This window comes from Oenanthe melanoleuca, chromosome 9 (assembly GCF_029582105.1).
Source record: "Oenanthe melanoleuca isolate GR-GAL-2019-014 chromosome 9, OMel1.0, whole genome shotgun sequence".
In the NCBI taxonomy this organism is placed as follows: domain Eukaryota; kingdom Metazoa; phylum Chordata; class Aves; order Passeriformes; family Muscicapidae; genus Oenanthe; species Oenanthe melanoleuca.
The window spans coordinates 20,891,056-20,914,408 of NC_079343.1; the positions used below are offsets into that span (position 1 = coordinate 20,891,056).

At 48.7% G+C, this 23,353-nt stretch overlaps 1 protein-coding gene and 1 long non-coding RNA gene across 7 annotated transcripts in view; both read left to right on the plus strand.

Annotated features, from left to right (window-relative positions):
- The first annotated feature begins 3,516 nt into the window (after positions 1 to 3,516).
- LOC130257068 (uncharacterized) lies at positions 3,517 to 13,001 on the plus strand. The gene is made up of 3 exons (XR_008841220.1): positions 3,517 to 3,637; positions 4,475 to 4,625; positions 12,791 to 13,001. It is a non-coding gene; the product is annotated as an uncharacterized LOC130257068 (long non-coding RNA).
- A 4,114-nt stretch (positions 13,002 to 17,115) lies between these two features.
- The window catches only part of ABCC5 (ATP binding cassette subfamily C member 5), a 66,129-nt gene continuing 59,891 nt past the window's right edge, over positions 17,116 to 23,353 (plus strand). For 4 of the 6 annotated variants that reach the window (XM_056499341.1, XM_056499344.1, XM_056499346.1 and 1 more), the window contains exons 1-2: positions 17,228 to 17,314; positions 18,492 to 18,666. In XM_056499341.1, the coding sequence (XP_056355316.1) occupies positions 18,538 to 18,666 (129 nt within the window). In that variant the 5' untranslated portion in view covers positions 17,228 to 17,314; positions 18,492 to 18,537. Of the gene's footprint in view, positions 17,315 to 18,491; positions 18,667 to 23,201; positions 23,224 to 23,353 lie in introns of those variants that run through there. The other 2 variants (XM_056499342.1, XM_056499343.1) reach the window with 2 other exon arrangements.

The following is a 23,353-nucleotide window of genomic DNA, read 5'->3' on the forward strand; positions in this document are numbered from 1 at the left end:
GCGACGGGAGTGGCAACGGGCGCCCGGCGGGGACACAACAGCGCGGGGCGGCGCGTCCCGGCGGGAGCGGGGCGGAAACGGGGCGGGAGCGGGGCGAGAGGCGCTATTTGCCTCTCCATCATCTCCGTCCTCCCGACATCACCTCTGTGGCGAAGATCCGCCGTTGCACGGCCTCAGGAGCGGGGATAGAGCAGCGCAGCTCCCTGCCAGAGCTGGGCACGGCTGGGACCCGCCTGGGAAAGGCCCGAATGTCCCCACAGACTGGCGGCCTCAGGCTGTGTGTAGTGCTTTGGTGTTACCCTGGTAGTGTCTGGTTTTGGGATCAGTGATGTTTTCTGATACACTTCCTAGCAGCGACGTGTTTGTTCTGCGTTTCCAAATGTCCAGACGCTCCTTTTGCAAAGGACAGCCTTGATGTGAAGCAGCCCGTCAGTGCACAGCTCACATCTGCCATCAAAAAGCCGTCCCCAGAACCCACAGCCCCTGAGGGACCCCTCAGAGCCCGCTCAGAGACCCTTTCCAGAGTGGATGGGAGGAAATAAGAGGTGTTTTCTGAGGGTTCGGGTGGCATTTTTGTTCCCCTCAGCTCGGTGAAGCAGCTGGGATAGTGCAGTGCTGGTGCCAGGCTGTCCCCCTGCTCGGATTCCGTCAGTTCCACGGATCCCCTTCCCCTCCAGCCATTCCTGCCCCAGCCCGGGCTCTGTCCTCGCACAGCTCTGATTGTGCTTCAGTACTATCCTGGTCTGCAGAATGGGACGGGCCGTGTACAGCCCTCAGCACAGAAACCTGCCCTCAGCTGTGTCCCTCCTCTGCTGCCTTTCCCTGCCGCCGATCCCAGGGCTGCAGGATTTACCCGGCACAGCTCACACAGCACCGTCACCTGCTCATTTGTCACCGAGGAAAAGCTGTGTGATAACCCTGCACTCAAAACCAGGAGAACAGGCTGAAAGACCTCCCTAGGGAGTTCCTAACGGGATGGCAGCAGAAGGACGGTGGAGAGTCCTGAGCCTAGCAGCAGGAGGGCCCTTTCCAGTGCTGCTGCTGCAGGACCTGGTGCTCGCTGCCTTGCCCCATTCTCACGCTTCTGCCCCTCTCCACCTGGGAGAGGCGTTCACGGGCCCTGCTCTGTCACCTCACCGGCCTCTCCTGCTGCCCCTCGGCCCCCACAAACCGACCCACTGTGACACCCTGCTCTGGTCCTCGCTGCAGTCATCTGCTGATGAGTGACAATCCAAAGACTCAGTCTCCAATTCAGTTGTGGTCTGAGAGAAAAACAGGGCGTTTGCACCCCCCACCTCTGTGGCAGGGCCTCTCCCAAGGGCGGAAGGTGGCATGCGCTTATCAGCCCAAGGCACACAGTATGGCCTTTCCAGCCTGAGGGAGGGAAATTAAGGGAGGCACCACTTAACTACAGATTTACAGCAGTGGCCCAATATCATGGGCAGTGCTGTACAGCCCCCTGACATTGCTGAGGGGTCTTTAGTGAAGGGAAGAAAGCTGTAATAGACAACATGCTGTATTCCTCCCCATTGATTGAATTGCAGGACCGATGTAGAAAACAAAGTCTCCTCTGTCTCCTGAAGGACTTTGCAGCACTGGGTATTCCCTGAAATTTCCCTGAGCAGTTAAAATGTTCAGGCATCACTTACATGGTGCCATCTGTGCCCAGTGACTTGTGACTGAGCCCTTGCTGTGCTGCAACTTGCAGCTGAGCTGCTTGACCTTAGTTAGTGGTTTGGAAAAAAGCAGCAAGGATGGACACTGCAAGAAAATAGAAATGCCCATGGGAAATAAATCATCCCCATCCTTTTCAAAAATAGGTATCTGCATACCCTTGGGAGTTCTGTTGCCCTGGCAAAGGAACTAAACCCAGAAAGCTCCCAGATGGTTTCAGCCCAGGGGTTACAGCCTTAGGAGTGATCCAAGAGGTGGATTTGTCATTGCCTGAGGGCAGAACAGCATCTTAGTTCCTGCCTATGTGGCACTAAGTTTATCAACAGCACCAGAAATCAGGTCTGATCCAGCCTGCACAGCCACTGTGTGTGTTGGGACCGGGCACAGAGAGGTTGACGGGGGAATCAGCAGATTATCTGGCTAATTACATCCTGTTCTCTCCAAATGAGGCGAGTTTCCAAGACGTTGCCCTGGCAAATTGGCAAGAACAGGAGAAGACAAATCAAGGTAATTGTTCATGAACTAAACTCAAAATCAGCTTGATAAATATTCCTCAGGCTTTGCAGACACGTTTTCCTTGGTCTCACCATGAACTTGCAGGACAGCAGCACCCAGGCCAAACATTTTCTGAAAGAAATGTAATTCCAGGGGAGTTTTTAAAACTGAGATTACCTCATGAAAACTGAAATGAGAGGTAGCTGGGTTTGACTGGAGGTCTATCAATCCCAGTATCCCACAGTGGCTGGGCAGGGTGGTGGGAAGACACAGAGACTATGGGACTTTTCCTTGCTGCCTCATCCTTGAATATGCCTGGACAGAGCATACACCCTTGGAGAGGACAGCATACACCAACTCTGGGAATGATGAGCCTGGTAGGGATGCTCTGCTTTCCTGGGACATTTTTCTGGTCCCTGTTTCTGCATTTTAAACCCTTTTCTCTTTCCATTTGTTCTCTCTGAGCATTTGGTTCTTTCCTGGCTTTTCCCTCTGCAGACACAGTGGCCCATGAGGAATCTGTAAGCCTTGGCAGGTAGCCCTGGGTTTGGTCCTATCTTAGACAGCTTTGGGGCTCCACAGGGGCTGGGTGGAATTGGGGGTCTCCAGAGTGGTGAGATGAGGATCAATGCAATGAGGAGAATCACAGGAAGTCTGCATGGAAAAACCATGTACCCAACACGAGGCTTATTTCCCCTCACATGTCCTGCCTGGTGACTAGCAGCTCTGATGCCCTTAGAGCATCTTTCTGTGCCTTCAGCAGAGCTATGAGACTTCTGTCATCTCAGCTCCAGGTCAGGGATGTAATTAGTGCCTAAACTCAGCTATTCTTGGCCCACCCCATGTGGCAGGGAGCCTGGTTTGGTTGGGGCTATTCCCACACAGTACCAGAGGTGACAGGGGCAGGCCATGAACCTGGCACACGGAACCCTGGACATTCAGGGGTGTGTCCTGGACTTACCCAGGACAGCTAACACTCACTTGGCAGGTCTAGAGAGCGGTCTGCCTGCCCCAAACACCCTTGGAGGAGCTCCTGGCTCTGGGAGAAGAGGTAAGCAATGGCCAGGAGATGGACATTGTCCAGCCCTCTTATACATCTGAATGACTCTGTACCTGACACAAGATTTACCTGAGCACTGAACCAAGTTCTGCAGGGTAAAATAAAACTGAAGACCACAAGTAAGTCAGTAAGCATGAAAACCAGACAGATTCTACACCCCAACCCTTCTGCCTCCCTCCCTCCCACGCCCTGGGCTCTGGCCAAGCAGGGACAGCAGGCATACTGACTCACAGGCTATTCATCTTCTCTTTGTTCATTTGGGCTTCTCCTGTGCTTCTCAGCAGAGAGTTTCTGCCAGATGAACTGCTGGGCCTTGTCCGCTCTTGGCTCCTGTCTTCACAGACTTGAGAGTGAACCAGACATGCAGCCCCCCTGTCTGCATCCCCCTGGGTTTCCAGCTCCCCCGAGGTACTTGCTTGTACCTGGTATTCCTTTCCACCACAGGGATGCTGGGCACAGCATCCCTTGCCTGCTTACAGGAAGAATGCATCACTGCTGCCTGAGCTCTGGCCTACCACAACTCCTTGTACTCAGCTGCTGCTGTACCAGCTGGGACATGCAATGAGACAGGAGCTACATCAGCACTTCTCCAGCTGCCAGAATATGGAGACAGGGCTGGAGAGATTCATTTGCAAGGAGCAAAGCATTCTTAGCAGGGAGGTTCTGCTGGTGGATGTTCATCCTACGTCTCTGGATATCACACAGGTATGTTAAGCTGAGCAGGTTCACAGGTGGCACAGGTCTCCCTGGAGGACAGGGACAGTAAAAGGATGTCCCTTAATTACAGAAGGGATATCCATATGACAGTCTGTCTACCACTGACCAGCCCTGCCTGGAGCTCAGGAACCTGAAATGAGAGGGAAAAGGCATCAAGGTCCCAGGGTAAACTTCTCTCTAATTTACTTTTTCTTGGGTCTTTTCCTGGTCCCAGGCTCTGCCCTTATAGACACAGGCTGAGCAGTAGGATATACTGCCCTAGATATTTAAGCTGAGTTTCCATTACAAGCCTTGCTCCAGTTTCTCCTGCTTGCAATGGTTTTTCTTTCTTCACATGGCCTCAGCAAGCAATAGGTCCTTCCAGATTTCTTAGGTAGCTCATGGATGAATTCTGCATGATGTGATTCATCCTTCAGGACACTGCTTCCATTATTCCTCCCCAGCAGCTCTCCTGAGGAGAAACACCAGCCCCAAAGTGATGAGACATGGTGATGCTCATGTCCAACTAACAGACATGGTCTTGCCCAGGTAACCATGGTGCAGATGCAGGAGCACCTGTGTGCTGCCCTTCCGCTACCACTGCTCATCCTCTGGCTCCATCCTCTGCTGATTCATCCCTCTGGTCATCCTCAGAGATTGAGGAGGCTTTGGCCATGGCAAGCACAGGCTCCTCAGTGAGGTCAGTGAGGACACTCTGTCCAGGGGTGGAAAATGAGTCAGTGGCCATCTGAGCTTGGCATGTGCTCCAGACACAGGGACAGCAATCCCTGGAGGCAGCCACCCTGTGTGACCCCAGAAGCTGCTTAAGCCTGAAGAGCAAAGCACATTTGCCGTGGGGCACAGTGCTGGAGCAGTCACAGGGACAGGCGCTCCCTGTCACATGGGAACTGCCTGAGCACGAACAGAGCAAGGCTCCTCAGCCTGCAGAGTTCCCCTGCCCTTTCTGTATTCCTTATTCACACACAAAGTTTTGCATTCCTGCTGCACCAGCAACACCTCCTTCCCTGGGGTCTCTGGTCTTCAAACCCTACCTTAGTCCACAGTTTACCCCTGCTTTGTGTTCCTGTTTTTCTCTGCACTGATCCATGCAAAACAGGGTGGCAGCCTCTGACCAGATTCTTTTTCCCAGTTCAATGGTGCATAAGGTGGGAGGTAGCAGAGCTGCCTCCTGTTCTCCCAGCTAACCCATTTCCAGCTCTGATATGAGTGGATATATGTAGCAAGAGAAGCTGGGAAGAGCCTCCCTAAGGAGGTATGTCAAGGTAGCCCAGACAGGCTTGCACTTCAATAATCTCTCCTAGGAAGGCCTCTGTGGGCTGAGCCAGAGAGAAAAAGGTGTGGGGCTGGGTAACCAAAATCTTGGAACTGTGGAGATGGGTGGAAAAATACCATATTGCACAGCAGTATGGGGACAAGTCCTAGTGTCACCAGCATCACAAGAAGAGAACCCATGGTGCCAAATCAGGGCTGCCACGGGCAAGGAGGCAACTCCCTGTTTCTAAACAGCCAGGACAAATGCCCAGGAGAAGATTGGCTGGCCACTGTCTGACCCAGGCCCTCGTTTCCAGAGCAGTCTATCTGGCTCCAGTTCATCCCTCTACTTCCTTCCACCTGGGGCCTTATATCAACAACACGGAGCAGGCACCAGCCAGAATTGTTGCTCTGTTCCTGCTCCCTTGCTCTGAGATGGGGCTGCTCCTCTCCTGTGCAACCTCAACTTATCAAGAGGACAAAAAGGACTCTTGCAGCATTCCTTTCAAAGCAGTCCCAGCTTTGCCTGGAGAAGATGCTGAATGAGGAGTAGTCCATCCCTCTGCCTTCTCCCTGCTGCTGGCCCCAGATGCATTATTTCAGGGAGGAGACAGCTCTGCTTCCCACTGCCTGGTCTGCCAGAAGTGAGGGGGAGCTTTGATCACAGCTATCTGTGCTCTGATCGCTGCCTTTCCTGCAAGGACCCTATTCAGTGGAGAGGGCACATTTCCTTTAACCCTTCTGTCCCTGAGAGCCTGGAGCTCCACAAGAAAGGCACATGTATTAGAACTTTCAGCCCAAAGGCCTTCATATTTCTTGGGATGTATGAGAACTGAGTGATCTTCAGTAACTGTGCCTTTTCAAGCATCCATTCATTTGTTCATGCACCCAGGATTTTGGTTTAGAAAATCTTTGTACCGAGGCTGCCTACAGATCTAATTAATAAAGAGAATGGAGGGAAACTTTCTCAGGGGAACTCAGTGGCCCCCTTCCACCACATCAAAGCTGCTGAGATATCACGTTATCTTGACAGATGTTGTATACTACAGATCTGGTTACTGAACTTATGTTTCCCATGGACTCATTCCAATACTTCTTTTAATTTGTCAGGGATATATTTCAAAGTGCAACATGCACATGGTTGCAGAAAAGTTGAAGGAAGTTGCTGATTAATTACCCTTTTCCTGGTAGTGTAGATGTGGTTGTTCCAGCTGTAGTAGATAGCAAAGGAAAGGTAATACACTGGAAATCAGAAAAGATAAAGTCTCTTAAAGATTATTTTTTACTGTTTCTTCCAAGTCAAAGCAATTAATAATGCTATAACACAGTGTGCTCAGCCATGTGAGGAGGATTTGTACCTAAGATACATGGAGGACTTCATCTCAGTGCTCCCATCACTTTTCTGTCACATCAGTGAGAATATTAGGCACAGGCAGTTGGGATGCTTTTTCTCTGAGAACAGCTTCCCAGTTTCCAATTGTCTGCAGCTCTCTCATTTGAGTGCTGGCTCTGTTACAGTGCCCTAAACAGATGTGTTATTTCTATTTCTTTTCATCCTTTTGCAATCAACCACAATCCAAAGCACTGCTGATACCACCAATCACAAGGTTTGACACCTGCTGCCTTACAGTTATCAAAATCATTTCTTGTCACAAAGCTGAGATGAAATGAAATTATTATCTCCACCAGGTGGGAATATGCCCCCTCCTCAGCATTCAGACAGCTCCTGACCCAGCCAGGCTTGATGAAGGCTGTCAGAGCCAGTCTGGATTGCATCTGGGGCTGTCTGTCCCCACTGGAGGGCCTCTACTTCCAAAGAGGGACTCCAGACATGACTGCAGTGCCAATACTATATATGGGAATAAACACACTTAGCAGCATCCTAATACTCAGCTTTGATCCTTGGCCCTTAGAGATAAAGCAGCAGCTCTGAACCCTGCAGTTCAGGAAGTCACAACCTCACGGGTAGGGGCATCTGTAAAGACCTGGCTTGGACTTTGAACGGGTGTCTGAAGTGTAAATCAGGACAAAGGTAAACACAAACACACCACGACTGCAGGAACTTCTCCATGCTGATGCAAGAATCAGCATCTAAATCTAAATCAGCTCTAAATGAACAGGCAGAGCCCAGCTCTTCCCCCCACAGCTGGATGGTGCAGGTACTCTCCCTGCAGAGACATTACTCAGGCCTACTCTTACCTACAGGTGACACAGGTGTCCAGCCAAAAACCTGATCTAAATCATATTTCTGCGTGCAAGCAGGACATCAGGGTGTGATCTGATTGATCTGAGAAATGCCTGCAATAAAATCTGTTTAAAACCATCTCTGCATCACTGCAAACACATTGAGGAAACAGAAAAGTGACAAATGCTGAGAGTTGAACTTAATTCAGAACAGCCAGAGTAAGTGCACTGCAGAGTGCAGACCCTGGCTCTTTTAAAGACAGAGAGGCAGCAGTAGGATTCACAAAAGCCTACAATGCTGGAGCTCATTTTTCCCACCCACATGAGGAGCTGCTGTATTTTCAAGTCAGGAGCAGCTGGTGATTGATGGTACATGTGCCTCACTTCTACAAGGAGCTGGGTCTGAGCAGTGTATGTTTTATTAGTTCAAACTGGTTCAATCTTTTGTTTTTAAGAAGAAGCCAGAGGCTGCTCCCTCATGGGGAGAATCTTCTGCCCAGAAATTGGTTTGAGATCTTGCTCTGCTTTTCATACTGTGACTCTCCTTTGCCTCTATTGCATGGTTTCCAGCAGTCACGCATTTTTTAGGAGGAGGAACGGAGCCACAATTTGGAGATGTGGTACAGTTGTGGTCACATAACAAGCTGCTGACCCCTCCAAAAATTCACCACTGTCTCCCTGCTCTCACCCTGTAACTGCATTCTGGAGGAAGTGGTTGTGATGCTTCAAGGGCTTCACATCCTCCAGCTCCCATGTGCTGCACTCCCAGTCCTGGGGAGAGGGCAGGGGGAGTCTGGAGGCTGAGATATAGACTGTTTGCTATTGTAAGTGTTGTGGGATTATGGGGCTGTGCTTTGAATTAACCAGGCTACAGACCTTTGAGCTGCCTCTCACTCCTCAAGCACTGCTCTCATCCCTGCAGCCACAGCTGGGGGGGGTTCCTGTCCTCCCAAGCTGTGATGGAGAGCAGCACACAGCAGCTGGAGTGCTTTGTTTCCAGTTGACCTAAGCCAAGATTACACAGGGGGCTTTTCCTATTTGTAGCTCAGAACAGCTGGGGGATTGTCCCCGCCTGCAGCACATGGGACAGGCACGTGACATGGCTCTGTGTGGCAAAACAAACCTACACCAGACATATGCCTTCCTTTTCAGGGATTTCTGTAGCCTTAGCAGCCCCTAAGTTTCAGACTGATCAGTATTTCCTTTTGGGGTATACATCTTCTCTGCAGGCTTTACCATGGCTAACCCAGGCCTAGGCTTTTTCCCAAATTTTTCGGTGCCCCACAATGGCTATCCCCATGGTCCCACGGGTTGAAGCAATGAGAGGGGGTTTGGATGAGTGCCATGGCCACCCAGACTGAGACCCAGCCTCCTTGCACTGTGGCTTTAATCCACTGCTCAGGGGCCAGGAGTCCAGCAGGACACACACACTCATCCACCACTCTGTGCCAGTCGCAAACAAGCCCTGTGGGGATGGGGTTAGCAATGCACAGAGGGAAGCATGGGGCTCCTGAGGAGCCAGGGGGCTGTGCTGGCAGTGCAGGGTGGGTGCTGGTGCTCAGGCAGCACTTCCCGAGGAAGCAAAAGCAATTAGCGCAGCAGAGCAAGTCATACACAGAGGGGTTGTCTGAGGAGCCCCAAGGAAACCTGCTCTTTCTGGGAGGGGAAAGCAGGAGACAACTGTCTCTTCTGCTTTCTCCCCCAGCAGGGAAACAGAGTAAGTCTCCCAAGCCCTGATAATTATTCACTGCTCCCTAGAACTCCCATCACCTTTCTTTCTGAACACAGAATTTCCTGCCTTCCCCTGCAACCTCAAGCAGGAGTCTCCTAAAAATGCCAGCTTCTTGCTCCTGTTACCCCTGTGTGCAGCCAGGCCAGCCCCTGGAGCTCGGCCACCCTGAGACCTGGGAAAGCCCCAGCTGCAGCTGCAGCAGCAAGGATAGAGCTGTGTTTGACTTGCAGCTTCCCCTTTTTCCCAGTTTTCAGCTGCACAGCGACAATCCCAGAGGCCCAATGCTCTCTGACCTTGGCTGTCCTCATTTGCTTCCAAAACTGGCTGATCACACTGGCGAGCTCCAAAATTGGCATCCCAGACAGCCATTTCTCCATCATGTGGGATTCCTGGCACTGCCAGGGGCTCCCAGCATTTTTAATTATTTTTCTCTTTTTTTTGAAGCCCTTTTCATTCGTGCTGTTTACGCTGTTTCCAGTGGGACAGAATGGCCCTCTCCCCACAGGCTCTTTGCTGTATGCTTGGTCAAGCTGGCTCATCCTTCCCATGCATCTCAGAGGGACACCCGATAGCATGGAGGCAAATGCAAGCTGGCTGTATTTCCACTATGGAAAAGCCTCGGGATGTGAGGACACATGAGAAAACAGAGACCTTGGCTCCAGCAGTTCCTGCAGTGCCTTCCTTACATTCCCACTGTCAGGCACCAGGGAAGCATCCCATCTTCCCAGGAGTAGGGAAGGATGCAGATGTGAGGTGTGTAATGATCAGCTGAGCTGTCATCAACGAACATCTCTGCAGAGGATGAGAACAGGTGGTGAGAGAGCTGATGGTACCCATGAACCGTGTCCTGGGGAAAAAGAGAGCAGCAGGAGAAGGTGCAGGATGTCACTGCTATGCAGCATCCCCAAGACTCTTTATTGGCAGGGTCACATAGCAGCAAATAGGAAATGGGGAGGACTTGTGGGAATGGGAGTGAAGACATGGCTAGTAGCAAGCTCATCATCAGCTGGAAGATGAAAAAGATAGTGTCTGTCATGTCTGATGTGCAGCTCATGGACCGGGAGCTGCTCAGAGGAACTGCAGCATTGTGGGTGCTGGTAGAGAGAGCAGCAGGAGGCAGCACTTTGCACTTTTACACAGGGCTATCACTGCTGCATCCACACATCCTGATGGTGTCCATCCAGCGGGCCCTGCACAGCCACACAAACAACCAACCAAAAGAAACCCACATCCCAGTGCAGGCCAGCCAAGTGACCTTGCTGTTGTGCCTGCCTCTGCTGTTTCCGTGCAGCTGGAAGCAGTGACACTTTCACCTCAGTGGACCCACAGCTTTGTTTTTGCAGAGGCAGATGAGGAGTGAACAGAGGGTGCTTTGCCCTGGCAGCAGATTGTGACCTTGTCCCTAGGAGTTAGTGGGAAGGTAGTGCTGCATCATGCTCTGGCCACCAGCTCTGGGTCTTGTGAGGTTTAAACCAGCCCCCTCTGCCACAGCCTACTCATGGCCCCAGCCATGGTGCTTGGCCAACCCAAAAACTTTCAGAAGAGCAAACTTAACTGAACAAAATACCCTGATGTGGCCATTTCCCTTTTCTGTGCCCTGGTTTGGGGACAATCCTAGGCTGCTTTTGGAGAGGGGTTAGAGGAGTTTTTCCTTGTCTGCCTCAGGCTAACCAAAGCCACTGCTGCATATCTGCAGACTATGGGAAATAAACCAGGGGTCCAGCTGAAAGGACCTAACTCCCACAGCCGGAGTGATATAGTTTGAATGCATCCTAGCCCATTAATGCTCATCCAGACACATCTCCAGTTTTTTATCACAGGACTGTTTGTCCTTTCCACTAATTTCATCAAATAACCAGCCAAACAGCACAGTCTGCTGTGCCAGTGAGAGCAGGCAGGCTCCAGCCTAACCCATGTTGCTGACTTCTATCGATTACTCATTAGCAGTGGGTGTGGTGCAAGGCGTAGGAGTCACAGAACTTGCTATCCATGTAGGTCTGCCCCGGCTTCTGGTCCCTGGGCAGTGCTTTGCCCTTGAGTTGACCTTGTCCTCTGAATTTTCAGGATAGAGAAGAAAAATTGAACTATAAATCCAGGTATGAACTGCCTGGAACTGGTTTTCTGCGCAGGATTACACTTCAAACGTTGCAACAGCTTTTCCCTGTAAGAAAAAACAGTTCTGCTGCTAATTGTGTTGGGAGGGTTTTATTTGTATCCCACTCTCCCAAAACCCAAAGAAAGTAGCATATGAAATAAGATACTTTTTTCCGTGCTTTCTCCTCCTGACCTGAATGATGAATCACAACCAAAATTTAATCTGTGTGATACAGCACACCATTGCACCTTTTACCTCTGCACTTTTACAAGCATAAATGCTGCAGAAAGAGGGCAGGATGATCAAAACCTGAGAAAAGAAAAATACCATCAAGAGGCATTTGTTGCAAAAGCATGGCTATTTGTAGAAACTGTTGAGAACAAGAGTAAAACACCGTTAGCTTGGCTAGGAAGGTTCATCCTCCCACGTGAACTGACGGGAAGGCGATGGGTGGTACTGCTGTAGCCTGGAGTGGTATCTCTGCCTAGATCAGCTTAGGAGCCTCAGCTCTGAAACATAATCACAATGCAAACGCCCACATTACCAACAGCCTTGCAACAAACATCAAGCAAGTACAGTTTGTTTCCAGGAATGCCAAATGCACAGGTATATTAAGATATTAATGAATTCCTTCTGCTAAAACAGGTCAGGAGGAAAGAGAAAGATTCCTGTTTTCTCTAGTTCCAAACATATCATATCCTTCGAGTGTTTTTCTGGGGAAAGGGTGGGGAAATAACAGCTCTCCACTGTGCTGTGTGAGCTGGCCTTCACTCTCATCAGCTTCTGATCAGCAACACAGATTGTTCAGCACTGAACCAACATAAAGCACATGAACTTGAATGCCTGGATGAGTCATTTGCAGAGCTGCAAGCACAATGAGACTGCAGTAATGAAAAAGTGAGAGCTCAGAGAGTGCCCATTCTGTAAAGTGAGGGATTCCTGTGGTGTTGATTAGGTCTTGAGCATCCTACAAGGTCCTGTGCCTCACATGCCCTGAAAATCAGAGAAGCCACATGGAAAACGCTGAGTTCCAGGAAATGTTTGGCTCGTGGCCAAACCAACTTGGCCATGCTAACCCCTCTCTGTGCACCTGTGACTGGGGTGGAGGAAAGGTTTTGGTAGCAGGAGGTTATCAGCCCCATGTTGTGTGTTTGGATGGAACCAGGTAGGCATGAATTGTGTATGGTTGTTGTGTGCAGTCTTGAGGACAAGTATCCATGTCCAGCAGACAGGGCACAGCATGCACAGTCGTGTCTATCCAGGTGTTGCTGCAGGCAGCTTGGAGGGCAGTGCTCATGGCTCTCTCCAGACCAGTGCAGGAGGATATTTAGGAAGACTGATGCTAGCAGCACTAAATATGTGCAGGGTGTATTGGTGCCTCTTGTTCTTCAATATGGTATCCATTAGATACCATAACTTTTCTTGAACTAAAAGCAACCATACCTGATTCTTGCTGTAACAATAATGACCTATTGTGCAATGTTATTGATGATTATTAACGTCATTGTTTGCAGGAAACTGGACTGTGGTTTTCACGTGACAAACCCAGCCCACTGATGTCCCCAAACTGTTTATTTTCTAGTGAGCTTGAAGAGGGGAATGATTGAGCAAGCCACAGCAGTCTGTGACAGCCCTGCTACAAGGACCACCTTGACTTTTGCCCCCTTCCCTGACTCCACAAAGGGATGTTAACTCTGCAGCCTAAGTATGATTAAGAATGATGAATTAAGAATGACTCCCCTCAGTGATCTTGTTGATGCTTTTGCTACAAAAGTTTTCTTTCCTCTGGAACTGTGAAAGTGGATACAAGAAAAACTTTCCTTTACAAAGGAAAATGAATAGCAATGTCTCTTTACCCTTCAGTTGTTGGCAACATATACCTACCTATGTGGGCAGCTTGTTTCAATCTGCTGAGCAGCCCACGTGGATTGGTGGCTCATGTGGCCCACCTCAGGCTAAGTTGTTACTCTCCAGAAGAGTGATCTGAAGTAGTTACAGTGCAATGGGAAATTTTTTTGACTGCTCAGGGACCTCAAAGTCCTGAACAGGCTATGTGTGGGAGGGAGACCTAGACATGATGGACAATAAAAGATTGGCCACTGCACAGGGATAGAGAATCATGAACAAGCTGATAATGCAGTCTCTTCAGACCTCCCTATTTCTGGACTTGTTATGGTTTGCAGCGCTACAGGCTAAATTTGGTCATGGGACTTCTACTTGAGCTGTCCAATTAATCTGTGAGTTCTGCACTTCATTGCTGAGAGCTCTGATCAGCAAGAGAGTAGAAAACCACTAGCAAGCATAACTGTCAGCATGCTCATCAGGAGAGACACATTCAGGAAACTCATGCTGAAAATGCAAGTGTCAGCACCCTGGACCAAGCATCCCAGTGGGGAAGGGTAAGAAGATTATGTCCTCTGCATATGAGGTACATAAGAAAGGAGATTTGGGAGAGGGAAAACAATTGGTCTTCCCAGTGTCCAGATTTGTGTCAAAGGAAGACACCTCCTCAAGGACCATCTGCACTGACTAAAGCATATTGTGTTCCCCAGACAGAGCCCACAGGCCAGAAAGGAGGCAGTGTGTGGGTGGCAAGTCTGGTGTGACAGTTCTCCACTCCTGTTAACCCTCCTGGTACTCCACATAATTCCATGGGCATCAGTCCAATCACATCGTGCTGCTTCTTTGGGGAACAGCTTTTCTTTCAGAGCAAAGAGAAAAGCTGTTTTATCTCAGTGCCTTGTTGCAATATTTTACCAGTAGTAAAACACTGACTGCACCATCCCATTAGTCACTCACCCAGCCTTTGCAGCCAGTATTCCAGGCTCACCAGGCATCTGTACCCCATCAACACATAAGAAACTCTCTGCTTCCCAGTCCTGTGTGTAACAGGGTTTCACATGGCTGGTCCTAATTGCAACGATTTGAACCCAAACACTGAGTGCCGAGTGCACCCATGATCCTCAAGTTCAGATGTCCTGAGAAGTCTGTCTCTCTGTTTTTGTCCAGGGTTCAGCTCAGTTTATTCATCTGGGCAGTACATGCTCCAGTTCCCCAAAAGGCAGAAGCAGGTCCTCAGGTCCTACAGGGAAGATATAATCGGAGAGACAGATGAACAAAGACCAACACTCCCAACAAACTGAACCTTGGTTTTCCTGATCAATCTGGAGATGCTCCATTTTCTGCTCCGATGACTCAAATAAGTTTGTTTCAAGCATTATTTTTGATTTGTTGCTGATGGTTGTTTTGGGGTGGAGGGGAACAGCTCCTGGACACCTCTAAGAAAACTAATTGTCTGATGTTCCTTCCTCACCCTGGTCTGCAGGCCTTGGCTTTGAAGCTGCTGCTGGCTCTTTGGTCTGGCTCTGCCTTTCTTTTGCAGTCAGGGCTGATCACAGTAAATCCCAGGTCTTGAATCAGGGCAAGTTTTAATACTGTACAAGGCTTGTTTATGTAACAGCTCCCATCCCTCAGGATGAATCCAGGACTCGCAGCACTAAAAGCATTAGCTGCTGCCACTGGAGCTAAAGATGTAACTCCTCTGGCTGGTAGCACCAGTACATTTATAGCCTTTAGAACAAATGCTGGAGGAGACTTGTGACACACTAAAAAGTGGGTTATGCCTACTTAAGCATTTCATCCCACTGCTGCACTAAGGGAGAATGTACTCATAGGACCACAGGTGTGACAACACTCCTGATGCTGCTGCCAGCCCATTGCCCAGAGCTGAGTGGAGTGTACACATCATTACTTAAACAGCAGTTTTCTACTAGTGCTCATGTCCTCCCTTTTACTCTCAGACCTCTTTCAGCACTGAAGGAATAGAGGACAGAACAAGTGTAGGCAAGGCTCAGGCTCCCTTGGCTTAAACAACACTCTGCTCATCTTTCTGAATACATTTAGTAATGACTTTGGCATAATGGAGGTTTATATTCTTCTTTCTTCCCAGGCACGTGAGCCTTTGGGCTTCAACATGTCAGCAGCTCAAAAAACAGCCAGTCACCTCCAAAAAGCAGCTCTGTTTGCCTCCACAGCCCAGGGGCCAAAGAGATGTTGACACTCAGAAAAATTTCAGGTCAACACCCTAAAATATCAGTGATTCACCTTGAAGCTTTAACACAGTTTAATTTTCCCCATCATTCATGCCTTGTCCTGTTTATGCTGTTTAACTACACAGCTCAGTATCTGGACATCTACTCACCCCTACATTCCAGTGTGTTTGGTGCAGACAAAGGTCAGTTTAATGACTCTTCAGGGACTTACTGTAAATTGCCTCCTGGCTCCTGTCCTAAAATCTACATTTTGCTGGGACATAGCATTTATAAAGCATGAAGTGCACCTTGAGTACTGTCCCCAACAAAATGCCAGTCCAACCAATCTGAAATTGCGTGACTGTGAGCCCTGCGGAAGGGACTGCAGAAAAACGCAGCAGCTACATTTGTTCTTGGCTGCTGTATCAGGGTAAGGTATGTCTGTCTGTCAGTTCCCCTGTCCCAAAGTATTAAGAGCATCTGCAATATAGCTGATTCTCATTTTTTCCAGAAATAGAGTCAGAGATCTGCAGGATGTGTGACCATGTGTGTCAGAGAGCTCTGCAGGGATTCTCTGGTACCTTAAGGGTGTCCTTGAATTGTTACTTGCATGGTGACACCCTTACCTGTACCTCTGGCTTGTGGGCTTGGAGGGAATATTATGGTCCACTTTATTTCCAGATTATCATCTCTTCCTTCTTTACCTGAGTTCATTTCAGCATTTCTATCAAACTGGCTCTCACAAATATTCCTGACAGGAGAGCAAGGACTGCGGTGCAAACAGGCACTCGTTACATAAACCACTTAAATGAGACATCAGCCAAATCTGGCTGGTGGAAGGAAGATGTCAGCTGAGGACAGGGTATTTAAACGCAGCAGGGGAGAAGCTACAGCTCAGGGTTTGTTAAGGATATTTACAGCCCTTTGTGAGAAGAAACGCAGCTGCGTCCATCTCCTTCACCGACCCCCCTGAGGCGGGGGCTGGACACCCTGTGTCACACTCCTTTGGGGAAGGAGAACTGCTGGCCCTCAGCTACCACCACACAGGGACACACAGCCGCAGCTTCCATCCCTTTCAGCCGGCGAAGCTTGGCTGTGAAAGCCTGAGACAAGCTCCCCGTCCCTTCAGGTGGTCTGAAGGAGCTGGAAGGGCACAGCCGGGGGGCTTGGCAAGGGAGCCATGCCCGGCTCCCCGGGAAGCCCTGCGGCAGCGGCACGGCCCACAGGAGCCGGCATGACTGCGGGCCGAGGCCAAGGTTAAGCCCCAGATAAGGAAGGGCACGGCGCGCTTTCCCCGCCGAGAGGCTGCAGATAACCGGCAGCGAGTGACAGGCTGGGCGAGCCGCGGGCCGGCCGGGAGGGGCGGACACCGAGGCCGCCAGCTCTGCCCGGCAGCACCGGCCCCGCTCCGCCTCTGCAAACCGGGCAGCGCCCTGCGGCAGCCCCCGGGGGAACCGAGACACCCCTCGCCCTCTCCAGCACCGAGCCAGCCCTTTGCTTCTGGGTGCGGGGTCCGAACAGAGCGGACCTCAATTCTTCCCACTGTCACTGACTCGGTGGAAAGACCAGTCCTTCCCCACTGCACAGTACCGCCCGGTACAGCACGGCACTCAGTTGTGCTGCGTTGCGTTGCATTGCACTGCACTGCACTGCCGCCCTCCCGAGCGGTGAGGAGCGGAGAGGCGCGGAGAGGCGCGGAGAGGCGCGGAGAGGCGCGGTGCCCCGGTGCGCCCGCCCCGCCGCGGGGCCGCCCCGGCGGACGGCGAACGTTCCAGACCCCCCACGCTGCGGCAGCGGCGGCGGGACGAGGCTGGGCGGGGCGCGGCGGGCCGGGGGCGCAGCCAAACGGAGCCGGCCCGCGCGGGGCCTTGAGGGAAATGTAGTTCATAGTCAGCACTCAGAGAGTGTCCAGCTCTGAGAAATGGACTACATCTCCCGTGGGGCGCCAGGAAGGAGAGGCCACCGCAGCGCCCGCCCGCAGGCGCAGTGGGGACGCCGGAACCGCTATAAGCGGCGTTGTTTGGGTTCGCGGCCGCGGAGCGGAGAAGCTGCGGCGGGGCCGTCGGCGGGCGGAGGTGAGCGGGGTTGGTACCGGGGGCGGGCGAACCTTTGTGTGCTGAGGAGGCCGCTTCGCCGCCCCCTCTCCTGTCAGGAGCCCGGCTGAGCAGCCCCCTCAGCTCGCCCCCGGTGAAGGGGCTGCGCGGTGCCCCCTCCCGCCGCGCTCCGTCCCGCCTCAGCTGCAGCCGGGGCACCTGTCCCTGGGCGGGGCGGCTCCCGTGTTTACGCCAGTGCGGCGGGGAGGCGGGGGAAGAGCGGAGGGGCTCCCCCCGGGCTGCTGGGGGCTGTCTGGCCGGAGGGGCTGTCCCGCATCCCCACCGCGGGAGGGGCGCGGAGCCCGCGGGTGCAGCATCCCCAGCCCCGCGCTGTCCGCGGCGGGGAGGCGATGCTGCGGCGCGGGGCCGTGGAGCTCCGCGCACCCCGGCCGAGCTGCTGGTGCAGCCTGAGCAGCGCAGCCAGGCGTCTCCCATCGCCTCAGCTGAAGGCGGGTGGCAGAGTGCAATAAAGCATAAAGGAGTTGTAAAACAGAGTCTCGCAGAGGGGAGTGATTTTGTCTTCCCGGCTCTGGTTCTCCTTCTGACCTTTCAATGCAGTTTGATAGACTGAGTGGAAACCTGCAGCCCTGAAGGTGTGACTCATCCCTGTGCATGTCTGTTCTTAATTATAGCTCAAGCCTATGGAGTAAGTGAGCTATGCTATAGGGAAGGGACGTAGTTTTCTCTAGAGTGTTTATACTGACTAATTTTATCAAGTGCTCTCTCTATAGAGATTGGTTTTGCAAAACTTTGCACTAATAAATTATTGGATATATGCAGTTTTTGACTCCTTACAGAAGATTTTGGGGATTTGATCTTCCCTGTCAAGTTTTGCAGGGTTTCAGCTAAATGCTGTAGCTATTACTTTAATCTGTCAGATTGCATAATTGTATTTCAGAGATCTAAGGGAGGAAGTATGACAGCACTCTAGTGCATTGAAGACATTGTACTATGTTATTACCTCAGGGTATGTTTAAACTAGTTCATGAGAAGTTAGTCTTGTGTGGACTTCGAAAGTCATGTTATTACAGTCCTGTTGTAATATAACTCATTTACAATTGCTTACTGATTTTGAAAATAAACTTTAAAAGTAGTTGACTAAAAGTAACTGGTGTATTGAGCATTGCTCATAATGAAGGGGAACTTGATTATTTTTCAGATACTTGAGGTGAAAATACACAGGTAAACCCTGGCGTTTACAGAAGATGAAAGACATCGACATAGGAAAAGAGTACATTATACCCAGTCCTGGGTATAGAAGTGTGAGGGAAAGAGCTGACTCGGTGCAGCATGAAGAGCAGGAAGAGTCTAATTTTCAGCATTCTAAACTTAAGGTCAGTTTCATTTTTGTTGTTTGTTTTGCTGTCTTTATGCTTATTAAATTGCATGCACCAGCCTTTTTGCTATGCTGGCTGTATATAGATTTGCTGCATTGAAGGTCAATAAAGAGTATTGCCTATTGTGTGGAAGAGGTCATTCCAAGGGGTGCTGTAGCTATTTGATAATGTCTGAGCACCTATTAAGCACTTTTCACTTTTAAATGAGGCTTTTCTGTAGCATTTGAACAACTTTTATTTTTCTGGTATTCAGATATTGATGTGAATCAAAGAAATTTTTTAAACCTTTGTGTTTTAGAGAATCATTACAACCAAGCAAGAGCAGTGAAGAACTCGGCACAAATCATGCACCATTCAGTGTTGGCAGCTGAAAAAACTCTTAATCATGCCGTGGTTGTTTCAAGGATTAATTTTCTTAAACAGATGTCTAGCTTGCTCTAGTAGGATGACTTTTTTACTTCTCCTCTCAGATGAAAGTAATCATTATTAAACACATCTGTGTATTTAACATGGTGAGGTACTGTCATAATTCTAGTTTGTTGAGAATTGGATCTTGAAATAACCACTGACTTAGAGCTAGCCTGTCATTGTTCAGAGCTTCTTATTTTTAGGGCATGTTTTCACTGGGAAGGGTGCATATAGTACCAAGTGCTGTAGGGAAAAAAAGGGCTCAGAGAGATGGAAACACCCACACTGGTGAAAGATATGGTCAGAAACCAATAACCCCTGCCAGCTGAAGAAGGTTAAAAATATTCCAGTGCTAATATTCAGAGCAGCCGGTATTTTCTTGCCTATGCTATTCGTGACCTTTTCTGAAATACTCCAAGGACTTATATATGTCCTGTAGATTTTTCTGAAGAAAAACAAATAAAGTTAATAGTGCTTCTCTCTGATTTTTGCAATGGTGAGTTCCTTTCAGATGTGCTGCTGGTTATTCCACATGGATTGCCTGTGACAGTGCTGCTGTGAGAGAGCTGGAAATAGGGGAACTTGCTGTATTTGTATGGAGGAATTGTGAAGACCTCTAAAAAGGCTTAATCTTTGCTGGGTTATAGTAAGTGCTGAGATACTGTGTATTTCAGCTAAATGCTTCCCATTCTCTTGTTGCACTGGGTTTGAGGGTTCCCAGTGCTGCACTGCTGTGTTTTGGGGTTGGAGAGCTCAGCTCTGCAGCAGGCTGAGTGCTCGCAGGCCCTGCAGCTCCAGTGTCCCCACAGGCTCTATGACTCAGCACAGTGCTGCTGACGGTGTTCCAGCAAGGTGGTGTCTGATTGCATTAGAGCAGGCACTGATGCAGAACCAAGAGCCCTCTGGAGTCATGGTGCAGATTTTTAACAGCCTTTATTATGTTGATGTCACGGGCTTGCCACCGACCCTACCCTGTCCAGTAGCAAATCTGCTTTGTCAAATTACTGGTGACAACAGTGATGCCATTGGTGGGCAGCTCTATTTCCTGGCCAGTGGCAGTGGAGTTCAGCAATAATCATTGCATGTGATCTCTCCCTTTTGGTCTGCATTATCTAATCAGGGTTTAACTTTTAAAGGAAACGATCCTTATCTTACCTGTAAAATTTTGATTAAATGAAATAATGAAACCAGTATACTCCTGGGTTTGTTTTTTTTGTTGTTGTTGTTTTTTTGGTTTTTTTTTGTGGAGACTGAAAGTAAGCCAAATCATGCATGCCTGGCATGAAAATCTCTAACTCTGAGGCAGCTTCAGGTCAGTTTAAATCTGTTGCTGGTCTTTTTTACCCTTCTACTCCTACCATTTGATAAGCTGCCTATGACTACAGGGTAGTACACACAGATATATAGTTGCAAAACAGTGGTTCTGTGAACTTGTGATTACTGATGTAAGAAAAGGGCTTACCCAAGTTCATACCTTGAACTTTATCTGGTTTGTTCTCTTTGACTAGAAGAATGAACTTAACTTGTTTTACTAATGGAATCTTCTGGTTTTGATAGGTTGCCCACTTTACTTAGTGGTTATCTTGTTCAGTGTGTCAAGGTTGTGTTAATTTCTAGCTCAGACATTGGTACAATTTTTGTTTTGCTAGCCTTGCAGCTGGTGTATGTGTAGTCCACAGATACAAACAGCTCTGAATTTGTTGCTACTTGTCAGTGAGATGAAATCCTGCTTGCTTGCAGAATACTAAGGTTAAGTAAAAGGAGCAGTATTCATAACACCTTATCTAAGTTAAGGTTTGTGTACCTTAACTCATTCATGTTTGTGTACCAAGTTTTCCCTTTCTAGTTGAAACAAGCTCTGGTTTCAGCAGCATACTTGGCTGATCTTTGTCTATTTGGTTAAGCACTTTCCCTCTGCGTGTGAGAAAACTGTAGAAGCTGTAAAGAAAATGATGTTTAAAGGAAAGAGAAGGAACTCTGTCCTTTGCCACTGAATCTTTTATGGAACCTGGTTGGGTTAGATGCCTAAATTGACTTGGCAGGGCTGGTGACAGAACACAAGGGGAGGGCTGATGTGAGGAGGGGTAGGACCACAGCAGTTCAGATGGAGGGATAAGTTGTAGTGGAACTCTGTCACTTGGACAACGGAGTCTGGTGTGCCATCAGAGATGTTGTGACTCTGAAATTTCATGTAGAAAATCTGGCTCAGGATTTAAATTGGGTTGACCAGAAAATGACTAAGCTGTAAGCATGATCTGTATTGCCAGGAACAAGCTGCAAACAGATGTAGGCTGTTATTTCAGCACTAACTTCAGATCTTTGTGGAATGCACATTTGAGACTGTTTTGCAGCAGACTGTCACTGCATGAGGTAAACTTCTTGCTAACATGGTGCACCCTTATAGGGTGAGGTAGAATCCTATATGCTCTGGGCACAGTGGTCAAGGGCCACTGGTTCATGGCCAGTGGTGATGACCACTTCTGGCAGGGTTACAAGTGCATTTGGCTGATCAATGATATGACTCATTGGGGTTTTTTGTTGCCCATATTGCTGCATTTTTTGCCTCCTTAACTTGAAGCAAACAAGTCTACTTGATTTTCTGATCATGATCTTTATAGGTGAAAGACCTGTTTTATCATTGAGCAAAGGTCCCAGAGCTTTTTTGTATGACTCCTTTGCACTTTGAATATAACCATAAAGGTTATATTCAACTTTCTATTTTCTGTCCTGAATCCTCCGTTCTTGTGTTTATTTCCTGCAGAAAGAATGCTGTTTCAAACTACTGCAAGTGTGTTAATGACAATAGTGAAAAAAAATGTGCAGTTCTTTCCTTGGAAGCTTAAATGCTCCTCGGTCACAGCTTGAAAGATCATATCTTAGACAGGAACTTTTCAAATAGGCTTCCTGGAATCATAATTGAAATAATTCTGCAATATAAGTAGGTCTAATCCAACATTTCCTGGTGCTTAATGGGAATGTTGCTATAGAAATATGGACCTTTGAAATAGGCACTTGGGGACTGAAATTCAAGAAAAAATTTATTCAGCTTGTGAGTACATATATTCACCTCATGAACAAGTGTCTGCAGTGTGTTCTGATAAGAATTGATTCTTAAGTCTTTGGAAACCTTAATGTAGATTACAAAACAGTCTTAAGTGCATGTTCCCACTGCACAGTATTGTATTAATTTGGCTTATTGTATTTGGGGACATACCTCTGCTGGAGAACTTGTAGGTGCACTTGCTGCCTAGCACTACAGTGAGTGGTCTTCATCTCTAAAAGCTGTTACATGGACTAATGGGTAATAATTAAGGGATGTTTTGAAATATTGATTTGTACTCACACCTTTAGGACTTTTTGTTCTCAGAATGTGCCTGTGCCCTTCAACTTGCAGTTGAAGTAATTGTAGGTAGTTTTTCTCATGGAAGCAGTGTATCCTGAGGAGGACAGACCTCACTGTGTCCATGAAATATGGAGATATTAAAAAAAAATTACAGACAAGGAAGAGAAATAGTTAGTTCTTGAAATGCTTTTGAAATAGGCTTGCCTCAAATGTAGATTTTGTTTATTTGATGGAATAGCAGGCAATGAATTTTGCTTTCTTACCCCATTACGTTTGCAATAGAGGAGAATGAGAACAAGCTGCTTCTACAATATACAGAGCTTATGCGAACTCAATTCTTATAATTAGAGTTCCTACGTTAACAATGCCGCAGCACGTATTTACAAATTGTACTCCAAGCTGTAGTTGGTTCTGGCTGGAATGTACTGTTCAGGATTAAGTTCTTGCTGCTGAAGGATAATGACTGTGTCTGTGGTAAATCTCGAGTGCAAATTGCTGCATTTCAAGGCACCAGCCAGAGGAACCGTAGAGATCACTTCAAACATGCAGGAAATGTGTTGCTAACTTTAGCTATCAGAAGCCCTACTAATATTCCTGTCCTTACCTTGATCTCTTGTTTTTCAGATTTGTCTCTGACATCTTTTGCCCAAGACAGCAGGGAATGTGATCAGAACTTGCTGCAATTGATGTAAATCCTTCAAGCACTGATAGCTTTGAAGCGATTTATCACTGAGTATTTAAATAGATCAATTCTGCCTCAACCTTTCTGAAGCACCTGAGTGTCTGAGTCAACTGAACAACAGGTTAAAAATAGGGGTGTGAGTGTAGCCTGGGTACTTCTGCCTTTGCACTCCGTGCTTAGAGCAGTCCTAGACAGCTCTAAGTATAAACTGTTATTTGTAGCTGAAGCTGCTGCATGTGTCTCCATTTTTC